This window comes from Camelus dromedarius, chromosome 10 (genome assembly GCF_036321535.1).
Source record: "Camelus dromedarius isolate mCamDro1 chromosome 10, mCamDro1.pat, whole genome shotgun sequence".
In the NCBI taxonomy this organism is placed as follows: domain Eukaryota; kingdom Metazoa; phylum Chordata; class Mammalia; order Artiodactyla; family Camelidae; genus Camelus; species Camelus dromedarius.
Genome location: NC_087445.1, coordinates 20,321,920 through 20,336,668, shown reverse-complemented (window position 1 = coordinate 20,336,668; position 14,749 = coordinate 20,321,920). Strand labels below are relative to the sequence as shown.

At 35.6% G+C, this 14,749-nt stretch overlaps 1 protein-coding gene across 3 annotated transcripts in view; it reads right to left on the bottom strand.

The window, feature by feature from the left end:
* PLIN2 (perilipin 2) overlaps positions 1-14,749 on the bottom strand; it is a 76,312-nt gene that overhangs the window by 56,339 nt on the left and 5,224 nt on the right. For all 3 annotated transcript variants that reach the window (XM_031449648.2, XM_064490181.1, XM_064490179.1), the window contains one exon: positions 10,733-10,808. Coding sequence is in view for 1 of the 3 variants with exons in the window: in XM_064490181.1 (XP_064346251.1) it covers positions 10,733-10,744 (12 nt within the window). In the remaining 2 variants the exon portion in view is untranslated. Of the gene's footprint in view, positions 1-10,732; positions 10,809-14,749 lie in introns of those variants that run through there.

The following is a 14,749-nucleotide window of genomic DNA, read 5'->3' as shown; positions in this document are numbered from 1 at the left end:
AAAGGGTCTCTACTGAGACGAGGAACTGGCTGCTAGTCTTACAGCTGTAGAACAGGGAAATACTTGAAGTCCTAAGAACAGGAAACCAGTTGAAGAGCTGGGGGAGGGAGGGACGGGGTAAATGGAGCAGAGACTGTGCTAAGGTGCTGTTAAGGTTGGTAGAGATTGTGTTGAACGAGGGAAATGGCAGCCCTCAAACAGAAATATCCGAGGGAGGGCCTTGGCACATCTACTCCTAGAACTGTGGTCTAACTCCTTGGTACAGAAAGTGGAGTTCATGGACCAGCAGTGTGGACAGCACCAGTGTGTTTACTAGAAATGCAGAATCTCAAGGCCAACCTACATCTACTGAATCACAATCTGCATTTTAACAAGATCCCTGATGACTGTACATTAAAACAAATACACCTGAAAATGGAATAGACAATTAGCTACCCTTGGAGGAAACTACCCCTTCTTTAATCCTTGGATTTCCATGAAATCAAGGATGAATTTACCTGACATTGAACAGAAGCATGAATCTGATGTGAGTGAATATCTTATGATGCTTACCATCACAACTTAATTAAGCTGAACTTCAATAGCTTAAACTTTACCATAAAATGAGGTACACTTTAGCCTAATATGGGTCTGTCTTATACATTCCAGTTTCTGAAATATTTTTAGGAATGATCCTTATATTGCAACATTATCTATAGAGAAGTCCCTTTGCATAAATCCTGCCATGGCAGGCCTGGGAAGTACTGGGAAAATAAGTTGTTTATCTTTGACCCTTTTAGGGTCTTTCTTTAACTTTAAAAAATACCTTAGTGTGATACTTCAGATACACAAAAGCATGTACTCTAAGAATATGTGTTCTGCTTAAGAATAAGAACACTATCAATATCAGGATTTACTTCCTTTAGGATCTTATGCCAGTTTCTGAAGGAGTCTGGCTTCTAGTTACCTGGCATTAATGGAGAAGATTTGAGAAATACGTATTCAATAAGGTGCTATCTGCTGAGAAAAGCTTTAGATGTTTACTATCCTCGGGTGCATAAAAATTTTTATGGCATTTTTTCTAATCATGAAAGTGTACATATTCAATACAGAAATTTTTGAAAATAGGGAAAGTACGAAGAAAATAAAAATAACCAATAGTAATCCTACAGTCTCCAAATAATTTTAACATTTTGAAATTCACAGGTGCGTGCACACACACACACACACACATACACCTACAAGTATCTTTTATTAGGTATCTTGAGTTCCTTTCAAGGCATAAAGATAGGAGTCTCTCATAGTGGAATTCAGGCATTGTAGCAGGCTAGTGGGAAACTTATTTGTCATTAAGGTTTTCTCAAATTGTACCAAAGAAAACATCTGCATTTCCAAAATGATAGCATTATGGTGATACTCTCAGATATTCAGTTATTAAGTAACCCAAACAGCTCTAGGCCCATGATAGGGGTATTAATAATTTAACATTATAACTCAAACAAATTGGCATCAAATTCACATTCTCACAATAAACTAACAGTATTCAGCCAAATTCATGCTAAGTAACCATGTATCTGATGCCTCATGTATTTTCATGTTCACAGATACAAATTTACCAGAGGACTTTTAACAGTGAAATGACACCAGAACAGAACTAAGGTACAAGGAAACCTTAGTTCCTTCTAATAAACCATCCTTGCACCGGACAAGCTGTGTAGGCAAGTGCAACTGTTTCAGGGGAGTAAATGAGGAGGTGAGTGTTAAATGAAAGACAGACAGGTTTCAAGTGTGTATCATAAATTCTTTTCTCACTGAGCAATGGCAACTAGCCTAGCAGGTTCTTCTTGTCCCCTTGGGGAAAAAGCATGCAGAAACATATAATTCTTGCACAATGTTTTTTGAATTAACAGATTTTGGTTTTTATGAGAGAACCCTCTACCTGAGAAGAGATAATTATCTAGAGACTAAGAAAGATGCTTTTCTAGCTGAGCTAATATTTCCCCTGTGGTTTTAGTCTCTAGGACTTAGGAAATAATACTTCAGTTTAAGAGGTGTATGGGTGGAGCTTGCAGGGGGTGTTAAGTTCAGGAATTTGAATCAAGATACTAGCAAGGGATGGAAAAAAAGTGAAAAAACATGCCAAAGGCAGGATCCAAAATATAAAGAGCCAAATAAACTAAAATCAGAATCAAAGGCTGAGTTCACAAATCACAGTGCCAAGGCAGAAAATGCCAACAGTAAGATTCAAACTGCAAAGAAAGTACAGGAAGACTGGTATCAAAGAGTAAGCCTCTGTATATTTTTCTAAAGAGGGTTAAAAATATAAGCAGTTGCCTACATGAGTGGATCTGGCCAGCTTGGAGGGAGATGACGTCACTTTATCCCTCATGAAGCCAGAAGTTCATATCTGGCAGCCAACCTTGATACCAGACTATATGTTATAGATTAAATCAGCCAGTATAGGTATTTAGAAAACAATGTTAAGCAACTAATTTAGCACACTTTACATTTGTTTAAATTATTATGTTGAGGAGGAGGTTCTGAGAATTTTCAGTTGTGATATAAGTAGAAAATACTGTGTGACTCACTTGAAAGAGGTCATCACTTGTAGATTTATTAAACAGAGAATTACCATTTGTATGCTATAACAAGCCAGAGCCAAAAATCTAAATCTAACAGCCCAACTTTGCAAAAACCACTTGCCCATTAATCATGTATGTTCTTAATAGTTTTGCTGGGTTTGATGTTCTCACTAGAGCTTTAAGTCTCAAATTCAGCATTCTGGTCATTGTTTGTTCCTCTGTTCCACAGCTATAAATTACGTTTGGTGTTATGTAAACTAGGGCCACATCATCCAAAAACTGGAGTTTAGGAGCAGGAATAGTTAACCAAGAGGTAGGGTCACATATTTTTACATCCCTCTTCTAATATAAAAATACACATAGGGTTATTGTTAAATACTACTATCAGGCAAGATTTTACTGAATGCATATACATAAGTTAAATGTAATACTTCTACCACCTTTCAAAATATATCACATTTTGGTTTTATGCCCAGACCAAGTAGGAAGGCCTTTTTTTCTAATTGACCCTGAATGTAAGTCTTATAAAAGGTCTCCTGCCAAGATGGTCCCCACATTTCAGGCCGAACTAGTCTCAAAATTCCTCTGGTAACAAGAGCTCAGCGAGGTTTTTCTCTAGCTTAATCCAGTCCATACTCTTCTCCTGCTACACAGAATTACTTCAGGAGTTAACTGAGGTTTAGTTTTCTCACAGCCCCCTACCCTCCAGATCAGTTACAGGTCCTTATCAGTTTCTTCTGTTTTGTTCTCTTTTCACTTGGTTTGAGAATAAAGAGATGCTAGTCTCAAAGACATCTTGAAAAAAGGAATTTTTTTAATTGAAGAATAGTTGATGTGTAATATTATGTAAGTTACAAGTGTACAATATAGTGATTCACAATTTTTAAAAGTTATGTTCCATTACAGTTATTATAAAATATTGGCTGTATTCTCCATGTTGTACAATATATCCTTGTAGCTTATTTGATACATAATAGTTTGTGCTTCTTAATCCTCTACCATTATACTGCCCCTCCCCCTCCTCTCCCCACTGGTAACCACTAATTTGTTGTCTAGATCTGTGAATCTGCTTCTTTTTTTGTCATATTCACTAGTTTGTTGTATTTTGGGGATTTCACGTATAAGTGGTATCATACTGCATTTGTCTTTCTCTGTCTTACTTCACTTAGTGTGATAATCTCTAGGTCCATCCATGTTGCTGCAAATGGCATTATTTCACTCTTTTTTAATGGCTGATGGTATTCCATTGTGTACGTTTATCTCACATCTTCTTTATCCATTCAACTGTGGATAGACACAGGTTGCTTCCGTGTCTTGGTGATCATAAATAATACTGCTATGAACATTAAGGTGCCCGTGTCTTTTTGAATTAGTGTTTTTGTTTTTTCAGATATATGCCCAGGAGTGGAATTGCTGGGTGATATGGCAGTTCTATTTTTAGTTTTTTGAGAAACCTCCATACCGTTCTCCACGGTGGCTGCACCAATTTATATTCCTACCAACAGTGTATGAGGGTTCTCATCTCTCTATATTGTTGCCAACATTTGTAATCTGAATTCTTTCTGATAATAGCCATTCTGACAGGTGTGAGGTGATATCTCATTGTGGTTTTGATTTGCATTTCCCTGGTGATTAGTGATGTTGAGCATCTCTTCATGTGCCTGGTGACCATCTGCATTTCTTCTTTGGAAAAATGTCTATTCAGGTCTTCTGCCCATTTTTTAATCAAGTTGTTTGTTGGTTTGTTTTGGATGTTGAGCTGTATGAGCTATTTATATATGTTAGATATTAACCCCTTATCATAGGCCACATCCTTGCAAACACTTTCTCCTATTTAGTGGGTTGTCTTTTCGTTTTGTCTATGGTTTCCTTTGCTGTACAAAAGCTTTTAAGTTTCATTAGGTCCCATTTGTTTATGTTTGCTCAAAGACACAGCCTCATATGACACAGTAGACTACAAATCCACAGGAAGTCATTTACTGTTAAATTTTCCGTTAAAAAGTTATTTACTGTTAAGAAGAGAGCGAACCTCCCTTACCAACAGCAATCCAGCTGTTCTCTGTTCACTTTTGTTTTCCCTCAGTCTACTTCTGATAGATTGTCTTATTTTTGTTAACGTGTATCAAAGCATACTCTTGATTTAAACATTTTATAGTGCTTATTAGATGATTGCAATACGCATTCATTGAAAATACAGTTAAACAAATTGAAGAAAATAAATTATCCATGACCTCACCAACCTCAGTGGCACTGTTTTTCTATACATATGTGTACACATGTGGATATTCACACTAATTTCAAAAGCAATCATCTGTGCACATTATTTTTAGACTGTACTTTTTCATATAAAATATATATTCAACAGCATCATTCTTAATATGCTGCATAGGAGTCCATCTCATAGATGGCCTACAATTCAGTTGTGAATATTTACTATTTTAAATTATTTTTAAACTGCTGGATTTATACAATGCTATAATAACCTGAACCGAAAACTAAGATGTAGCCTTAGTTATTTTTTTCTTTAAAATTTCTGCAGGTGAACTCGTTGGACAAAAAGCTATGCATAGTTTTAAGCCATTTAATAAACACTGTCAAATTGCCCTGTTAAAAGTATTACAACTTAGCACTTCTCTCTTACTTTATAAAAATGCCTTTTTCCCAATACCACCACTTCCTTTTTTAAATTCTTTTCCCCCCTCCTCTTTGCTGATCTGCTGGATGAAAGGCAATATCTCACTGTTTTAATTTGTTTATTTCCCTATTACTAGTAAAAGCAAATATTTATTTGCCATATATTTGCATATATTTAATTGCTGTTTGCATTTCATTTTCATTGTTTTTTCCATTTTCCCACATAAATAGCATATTTTATGTTATTTCTTATGTAAATGTGCTTCTTATATTTTTTACTATTGATTTGAAAAAGTTGATATATATACTAATAGTAAATCTTCATACATTTATTATAACTTCCTCTGTATGGAAGTTTCCCAGACTGGATAAACCCAAAATATACATTAATAAGTAATTGATTAAATACATTATCATTCATTTATGTAGTGGAATATACAAGGCAGATGTTAAGAAGAGCAAAGTAGCTCTATATTTGCTGACAAGGAAAGATGTGCATGATGATATACTGTTGAGGGAGAAAGACTAGATGCAAAATGTCACTGACACTGATTCTTGTTTTGAAAAGTTTATGCTTTAGGAACACACTATATATGTGTATATATGTATTGAGAAAGGTCTGGAAATATATAATACATATTTTTGAAAGTAGTTACCTATGAAGTGAGAGATTAAAGAAGGGGACATTATTTATTTTATATAACCCTGTATTGTTTGATGTTTTTATGTCAATGTACCATGAACTCACAATGAATATATATGGCTTTCCCAATTGAAAAATGCTAAACAAGAAAAAGGGAACACATTTTAATTTTTGTATAACTGTATCTTTTCCTGTAAGGTTTTTACTTTTGACATCAAACATAGACCTTTCTTGTCCAAGATTATATAATTACTCTATTTTCTATTTTAGCATTATTATGGCTTTACATTTATACCTTTGATCAATTACAATTTATTTTGCTGTGATACCAGTCACAAAACACTAATAAAAATCCATCTTTCCCCAATTTTATGTTATTGTAAATTATTCTGTATCCTAAAATCTGTCAGTTAAATATTCTGTTCCACTGACCTGTCTTTCTAGTTGAACACTGATACCACACTTGTTTTAATCTTTATAACTTTAAATGGATTTGAGTGTCTGATAGGCGAACAAAAGACAATCTGTGGTCTGAAGGGAAAATATTTACAACACATATAATGAAAAAGATCCCTAACATGTCAAGAATTCCTTTAAGATGCTTTTAGCTCAAGTATCAGAAACTTACTTCAAAAGGCTTCAAAAATAAGGAATTTTAGTGACTCACACAAATGGAAGTCCAGAGGTGGACAGGCCTCTGGGTTCAGTTCACACTATGGCTCCATTTCCCTGTGAATTTCTCTGTTCTTCCCCCATGTCAACTAGCTTTGTCTTTGAGATTGGCTTCCCTTATTATCTCTAGATGGCTCCCAGCAGCAACAGGGCATATTTTCTCCCAAACCCTTCCCTTCAATACAATTGTGCCAACTTAGGTAATTTGCCCAGGCTTGGGCCAAAAACTGTGCCCAAAGCTAATGCTTTGAGATGATGACTTGAACATGAATTACTCCCTGGCCCTTCAAACCTCGTCCCTAGTAACTTCTCTATTGAATTCTTATACTTTGGACATGTATACTTAAGACACAGCTCTTCTTTCATGCAGTACTTTTACATGCTCTTCTATGTGGAAATAATCTCACATTACCTGATTTGGAAGTCTACAGAAAAGGCAGAATATGGCCCAGTTTCATGATAGAGCTGCTTTATTTTACTATAGTATTTCCATAACATTTTTGTTTCTAATGTGATCTACTGACATCAAGAAAGCAGATATATTTATTGACAATTTCCTTTTGTATATTGTGATCAATGTCTAAAAGCATATCTTTACTTAAAGACCTAAGTTGAGGGAACATCAATTAATATTGGCCAATATACTATAATTTCAAATCATGAGTCACTATTAAATGAAATCTAATCAGCATATTACCTGAAATTTAATTGGGAATAAAAAAAACACTTCTTAGACTAACTGAAACCAACTTACTGACAAATTTTAATTATAAAATATTTCAAGCAATGTTATAATTTTTGTCTGTGTTTGGTAACCTGCAACTAACAAACTGCTATTTAATAATGACCTGCAAGAGAAATGGTAAGTATCTTTATATACCAAAACACTAAGCAATAGATAAATCCTAATGAAATAAATTAGGAGCTGTGTTATCAAAGGTGCTTTAGGTGCAATACTCTTGGACAATATGGTAAAGGCAAAAAGCTATGTTAAAATATATAAATGTTGAGTTTTAGGTGTTTTTTTTTTAATTTGAGACAAATAACTTTTTAAAAATTACAACTATCTTCCATTATTTGCACATTTCCAATTTATTTTTTATTGAAGTGTAGTTGATCTACAATGTTGTGTTAGTTTCTGGTATACAGCATAGTGATTCAGTTATACATATATATATTCTTTTTCATATTTTTTTATTATAGGTTATTACAAGATATTGAATGCAGTTCCCTGTGCTATATAGTAGGCCCATGTTGTTTATCTATTTTATATATAGTAGTTTGTATCTGCTAATCCCAAAGTCCTAATTTATTCCTCCAACCCCTTCCCCTTTGGTAACCATAAATTTGTTTTCTATATATGTGAGTCTGTTTCTGTTTTGTAAATAAATTCATTTGTATCATTTTTTAGATTCCACATATAAATGATATCATATATTTACCTTTCTCTTTCTGACTTACTTCACTTAGTAAGATAATCTCCAGGTTCATCCATGTTGCAAATGCATTTACAAATGGCATTATTTCATTATTTTTATGGCTGAGTAGTATTCCATTTCTTTATCTAGTCATCTATTGATGGACATTTAGGTCACTTCCATGTCTTAGCTATTGTAAATAGTGTTGCTATGAACATTGGGATGCATGTATCTTTTTGAATTAGAGTTTTCTCTAGATATATGCCCAGCAGTGGGGTTGCTGGATAACATGGTAAGTCTATTTTTTAGTTTTTTAAGGTATCTTCACTGTTTTCCATAGTGGCTGCACCAAATTATATTCCCATCAACACTGTAGGAGGGTTCCCTTTTCTCCATGCCCTCTCTAGCATTTATTGTTTGTGGAATTTTTAATAATGGGCATTCTGACTGGTGTGAGGTGATACTGTACTTTCAATTGAGTTTTATGGGGTTTTTTGATAGCAGTTTGCATGTACTATTTGAATACGTTTATAAATGAATGATCTTCTGAGATCAGAAGGACATATTGAGGATTCTCTTGCATATAAAAACACAACTGTCAGAATTAATGAATATTCACTTGCTAAAAAATTACAACTAGTAATATTTTAAAGTAAGGACTGGCAGCTCCAGGTGTACAATCTTTGGGATAGACAGAGGTCACTTGAGACCATCTGCTCAAAATCCCTGCTTTCATACAAAATTCACCAAATTCTCCCTAAATCTCTTGGCAGTTTCTTCTGCCAGTGTTTAGCCACTTCATATGAGAATGTTCTTCCTTAGGAAAGCAATATTCATAATGAGCCAGGCAGAGTCAGATAGACCTGGGGTCAAATTTAGGCTCAAGGACTTGAGCAAGTTATATAAGCTCTCTGAATTCCATATTCTGTAACTATAAAATGGAAGACATAATAGTACCTACTTCATGGGATACGTATAACTTGTAACTGAGTTAATATACACATAATACATTGATCAAACCTCCTGGCAGCTATTACAACTAATTATCATTATTTATCAAGTTTTTATTCATCTATAAAGCAACACAATGCCATGGTTCAAAAAAAAATTTGCCCTAGAGGGATCTTAACATAAATATTGCAGTTTCCTAAAACCATTCAGATTTTAATCAAAATTGATATTAACTTATGCAAATTAATCTTTTCTACATTTAAAAATCCACTTTGATGTAAATTATAAATATAAGCAAAGAGTGTGATACATGTTCCTAATGAAAAGCACTCCTGGAGATCAAGGAGTCATGTAACTTAGTCATAACATCCATATTCTGTTTAACTCACACACAAAACCCAGTTTAATAATCTTAGCCACATTTTAGCTTCCTGAAACAAAAAGTGAAGCTGTATTTCATCTAGGTTTATGTAATTAATGACTTGAATTGGTTAAAAAGAGGAAGAATCACAGCATTTTAGAGTTTCTCTGATAAGGACCTGATTCTAGTTACAAAGGTACGTAGTGGCATATGAGTACCCAAAACACAAACTCTTGACTCACTTCTTTCCAGGACACTGTGCTACCTCTCAAGAAAGAAATTCTGAGTGGATTCAATGATCAGTTTACCTGCAATAGCAAAAGCTATGGGAATTTTGCTTTTATATATTTTTCATTTCTAGAACTCATCAGAATTTATATTTTTAAAAAAATGCATCAGGCTCAAAATATAAGCAAAAATAGTTCCAGCACCTTTTCCCCCTCCTTTCACTTTAATTGGGTAAATTAAAAGCAGCTGGCAGGGGAGAAGTGGACGTGGAGATGAAGACAGGGAAGGCTAGGGATGAAATCATGTTCCGGCTATGCGTAAGGTCCTAAGTAATCAGATAATTGGGCAAGCTACCACCAGTCCCAATTCCTGGCTCTTGGAATCCTCTTCAAGCTTTCCAGCTAAGTATCTCGTAAACCCCAAAGCATTTTGAAAAATAATTAGTGTTCAAAGCTGATTGGAGTCCTTATTAAGAATTGTCAACACCCTTCCCCAACAGCCCTTTCCCCCTTCCCAGCATAATCTTTCTTCTTACATTTACCACCTTCAACCATATTATGTATTATTATTATCCTATTTTCCTTGTTTATTGTCTTTCTTTCCTCACTAGAATATAAGCTTCTCATAGCCAAGAATTTCTGTAAGTTTTGTCTTACTGCATCTTCAGTGCCCAGAACAGTGCAGGCATATAGTAGATATTCAATTAACACTCACTTAATGAGTGAAAAATTACCAGCCTTTGGCCTTCCCTTTACTTAATACGAATGGTAATTTAGATAGATTTCCTGGCTGAATTATACAGATAATTGTGGGCCTTTCTCTAAAAGTAAAATCCTTTCCCACATTTCAGCTCAAAAACCTTATCTTTCAGCACACCAGGATGACATTACTAACAGTGCTTTGATTTTAGGTGTCTTCTGTCTGTAAGTCCAGTTCTAAAATAACTTTCATATGTTTAAAAAATGAAAGAGCTGAAGAATATTAGGATAAAAGTGAAAAAGAAAATAAGCTGTCATTGAACTTAATCTAAACAAGTAAACTTAAAAATGCTTCTGAGTTTTGTGCCAAAGTAGAATGGAACCTTCAGAAAAGTTACCCTAAGATGTTGATTCTATCAATATTAAACAAGTTTGAACTCTGCTTAAAAATTCTAGAGATGCCATGACTGGCAAAATACATAGTGGAAAAGATTGTGAACACTGAATGATGAAAAAAAAACCTAATAGAAATGAAGGGGAGTATGTATTAATGAATCAGGACTCACCTGAAACAACATTGGAGGTGAACGATTGTTTGTTTTTTAAACTTTCCAGAAATCACGGTCCTTTTACATGATTTTCCTGCAATAAAAAAAGTATTTTAAAAGATGGTGCTATCTTAAGAAAAAAAAGCAAAAGCAAAAGCATATCGAAAAATAAAAACCAAGGTTAAGAACTTCTGACAGTATGGTTTCACTTTCTTTCTTTTTAACCACTGAAATATTTCAAATAACTTTCTGTAATTTGGCATTCTGATTGCCATCATTCCAATAGGTTAAAGAATGAAAGCAACTTGATTGATAAACATTGCTGACTATAAACAGTTAAAGGACTGACGTTGTAAGGCCTGTTCATTTCTGGCCTACAAAGTGTACAGATCAGACATCATCTTCATCAGGTCACTGATTCTACTAGAACCTGAGCTTCTACCCGAGCTAAAGCAAATGTGTAATTAAGAATCCTACTGAAATCATGAAGCCAGATGATTCCACCATGTTTATCATTCCTGTCATCATCTTCTGTCCCTTCAAACTGTAATTCCTTTTTGTCATGCCTTTCTCTATTGCTCACACTTTCTTTTCCCATTCCCAACCTTTCTCTTCCCAACCCTAACCTTCCACTAGTAGAGAGTGCCTCTGGGGCATTAGGCAGTGGCTTCAGATCTCCCAGGGTCTCCTTCAGTTACACCCAGTCTGTGGTATGGATAAGTGATGCTTTTGTCAATCAGTGACACCCTTAGTTTCCTTCTGTTATAAACATTCTAGAGCCACTACTGCTCTCGCTTTTCCTTTACAAATCTTTCCACTCTGCCTCCAGAGATTTCCCATGATAAACAGATATCTGCTCTACAGCCTCAACCTTTTACTACATCCTTTCTACCTGGCTCTCACCTGCAAACTCACAACTGAATTCGAATTCTTTTGTGAGCACATTGCTTGTCACTCTGTATTGGAGGCTGCTCACTCTGCAGTAGGCAATATATCTTGAAGTCACAAATTAGGGCCACTATTCACATCCATTTCTGTTATTCTTCCTTTTTTCCACTTAAAAACGTTTGCTCCCTTCGGACAAGTCGTTTGTGACCCACTCTCTAGCCCTGCTTGTTTGCTTTATTTTTCTGACCTCCTGTTTGGATGAAAAGTAAATCAAGCCAAATTTTGTTGGTCTTCTAGTACAGGAGGTGATGGACTTTTTCTGTAAAGGATCAGATAGCAAATATTTTTGTCTTTGTGGGCCGTATGGTCTCTGTCACAACTCTTCAGTTCTGCCACTGTAGTGCAAAACAGCCGTAGACAACAGTAAACAAATGGGCATGGCTGTGTTCCAATAAAATTTAGTTTATAAAAACAGGCATCAGGCGGGATTTGGCCCAAGGTCAAAGTATGTCAACCCCTGTCCAGATATATGCCAGTCACTATGACAGAGCCTATACATACGTTATCTTGTGGGAAACCACAACGACAACTCCCCTGTAGGGTTGGACTAGTAGACAATGAAAGTTAAGCACTTACCATAGTGACTGGCCTATAGTAGATGCTTGATAAATGGTTGTTGCAAATGACGATAATTAATCTTAGGTGACTCTGCAAGATGGATATATTTTATGCACAAAGAAACAGGGACATTAAATAACTTGCCCAGGGACTAAGTAAGAATAATCGGATTCAAAAGTCTTAACCATCTGCTCTATTCTTTCCCAATGAACGCAGTTTTGGCTGAGTTTGATTTGACTATAGAAATCTGAAATGGTTAGTAAATCCTAGGAAATATGAATCTGAAGTTTAGGGAATAGATTAATTTTCTGTAGGATGTTGCCTTCTTCTTTTAGTTTCTTAATTAATGATCCTCATTAGGAGCTATTAGCACATCAAAAGAGTATTAAAATAGCAAGTAACCTTATGGCTATAGTAAACACAAATACAGTTTTCCCTTTGACAAGCTCAAAAAAATGCTCTAATGATTCCTGAAGGCAGAAGTCATTAGTAAATAAATCATTTAGTTGAGAATTAACACGTCATTTAAGTCAGTTAAGACAGAATTTGCTAACTTGCTGTTCTCTTTTAGGCATTAGTCAGCTAATGGTTATTGCTATCATAGAACTGTTTATAACTATATTGAATGCTCTGGACCCAACTCAAAGAACCTTCTTATATAGATTGCACAGGGGAAAATATGGATAATAAGAGTCCCAGAGATTTCAGACACGCTCAGGCATATCTGTAGGACTGGAGAGGTTGGGTCAGGTGGGGTTTACCTATGCTAGGCCTTCAGTCACCTTAAGGATAGAACAACGACCAGAAACATAAAGGCTGAAAATTGGTGGAGAGAACAGACTCCTAAAAAGGCTGCTTAATTTATTCGATTGATTCACCATCAAATATTTATGGAGTATTACTACTGTTCTAGGTACCAAGGATACAACAGTGAATAAAATAAAAGTTCCTACCCTAATGGAGATTAGATACTGGCAGGGGAGATAGTAAACACATACACAAATAGGCAATAAATGTCAGTGACCAGAGTACGGGGAAAACATAAAACAGGGCAAGATGATATAATGTGAGTGCTGTTTTACATAGGGTAGTTAGGGAACACTCAATTAGCAAACACTAAACCACTGTTCCTAGTGGAAATAAACAGGTTTCTGAGAGTTTCTGTCCACAACATTTGTGTCAGCCAACCAACACATAACCTTGTATTATGTGTGTTTCTGTTTATAGACACTATTTAATATCATTGATTCATTAACATTGAACTCATGGCCAACATCACTATAACTCATGCCTGAACACAGCTTATTAAACACGTTTTCTCCGTAAGGTGGTGGTTTCATTTTTGCCAGTCCCTCTCTAGTGTTAGTGCTAAGACTTCTCCTTCTGTACCTCCACTGTTCCTGTGGATGTCAAGGTCACCCTGGCCTGTATCCTGGAAAACGAAAATAGGGTAGTTGTTTACATGGTCAATGTGATTAGGGGGTTCAACTCTTAGGACATGGGCTTACATTCTTTTAGTCAAGAATGACAGCTATGTGCAGACTGCTGTCAATGGATGGACCATGCACTTCAATAACCAGACACACAGCTAAGGTGACCACTTCATTTGACTTTACATGACTGCATGTTGTGCACCACTGAATGGCAATCAATGATTGTAGGTTCTGGTCCTTGTGAGGCTCCTTGGTGCTGGACCCTGAAAGTGCTGGACAGTCCTCCCAATGCTGACCCCTGTTTCATTTCTCCTCTGTCGTGCCAAATTATGTCTTCCCTAACTACCAGTTTAGGTGATCCACTTTTGAATCTGGTGGTTGAGGGGGGACATCATTTAGTAAGACAGAGGACGTGGCAGTACCATATAATGAAGTGAGGCAGCTTCAAAAGGAAAAATTCAGGGGGAAGATGCAAGACAGAGAGGGACTTAAGAGTTGTATTTTGAACATGTAAAGTGTGAGATGCCATTTAGACACTGGAGGTAGTCTGATGGTTGAGCCTGTAGTTTAGGGAAATTTGAAGCTAGAGCAGTAAATTTGTGAGTGAACAACACACGGATAGTATTAATGCCACTGGGATGACTAGATGATGTAAGGATGAAGAAGTTAAACTTGGAACAACAAAAAGAGGTTGAAACAATTCTGTTTTCTATTGATTCTTTTTAGAGAGAGCTCAAGAGTTGAGTTTAGTTCATTTTCTCCTGTTCTGTATGAAAAGAACCATAAAATGAGGGGGAAATTTGAATAGGTGTTAAAGGGTATCAGCACCAGATCCCAATTCTTTTTTTGTCATGGCATGTCAAGCAATATTTAGTCTACTGCACTCACATTAAACAGAAGTTGGAAATTGAACATCACTTTTGAGATTTTTTTAGGCAGTCTCCTTATGTATTATGGAATCTTTTAACTGAATAATGAACCATCTCTAGGGGGGAAAACTTCAAAGAAAGAGTCCCTACCCTATATACTCTGAAGCATGGAGGAAGCTAGAAGCTGGGACTGGGACAGCAACATTCTAGTCCATCAATCAAAGAGG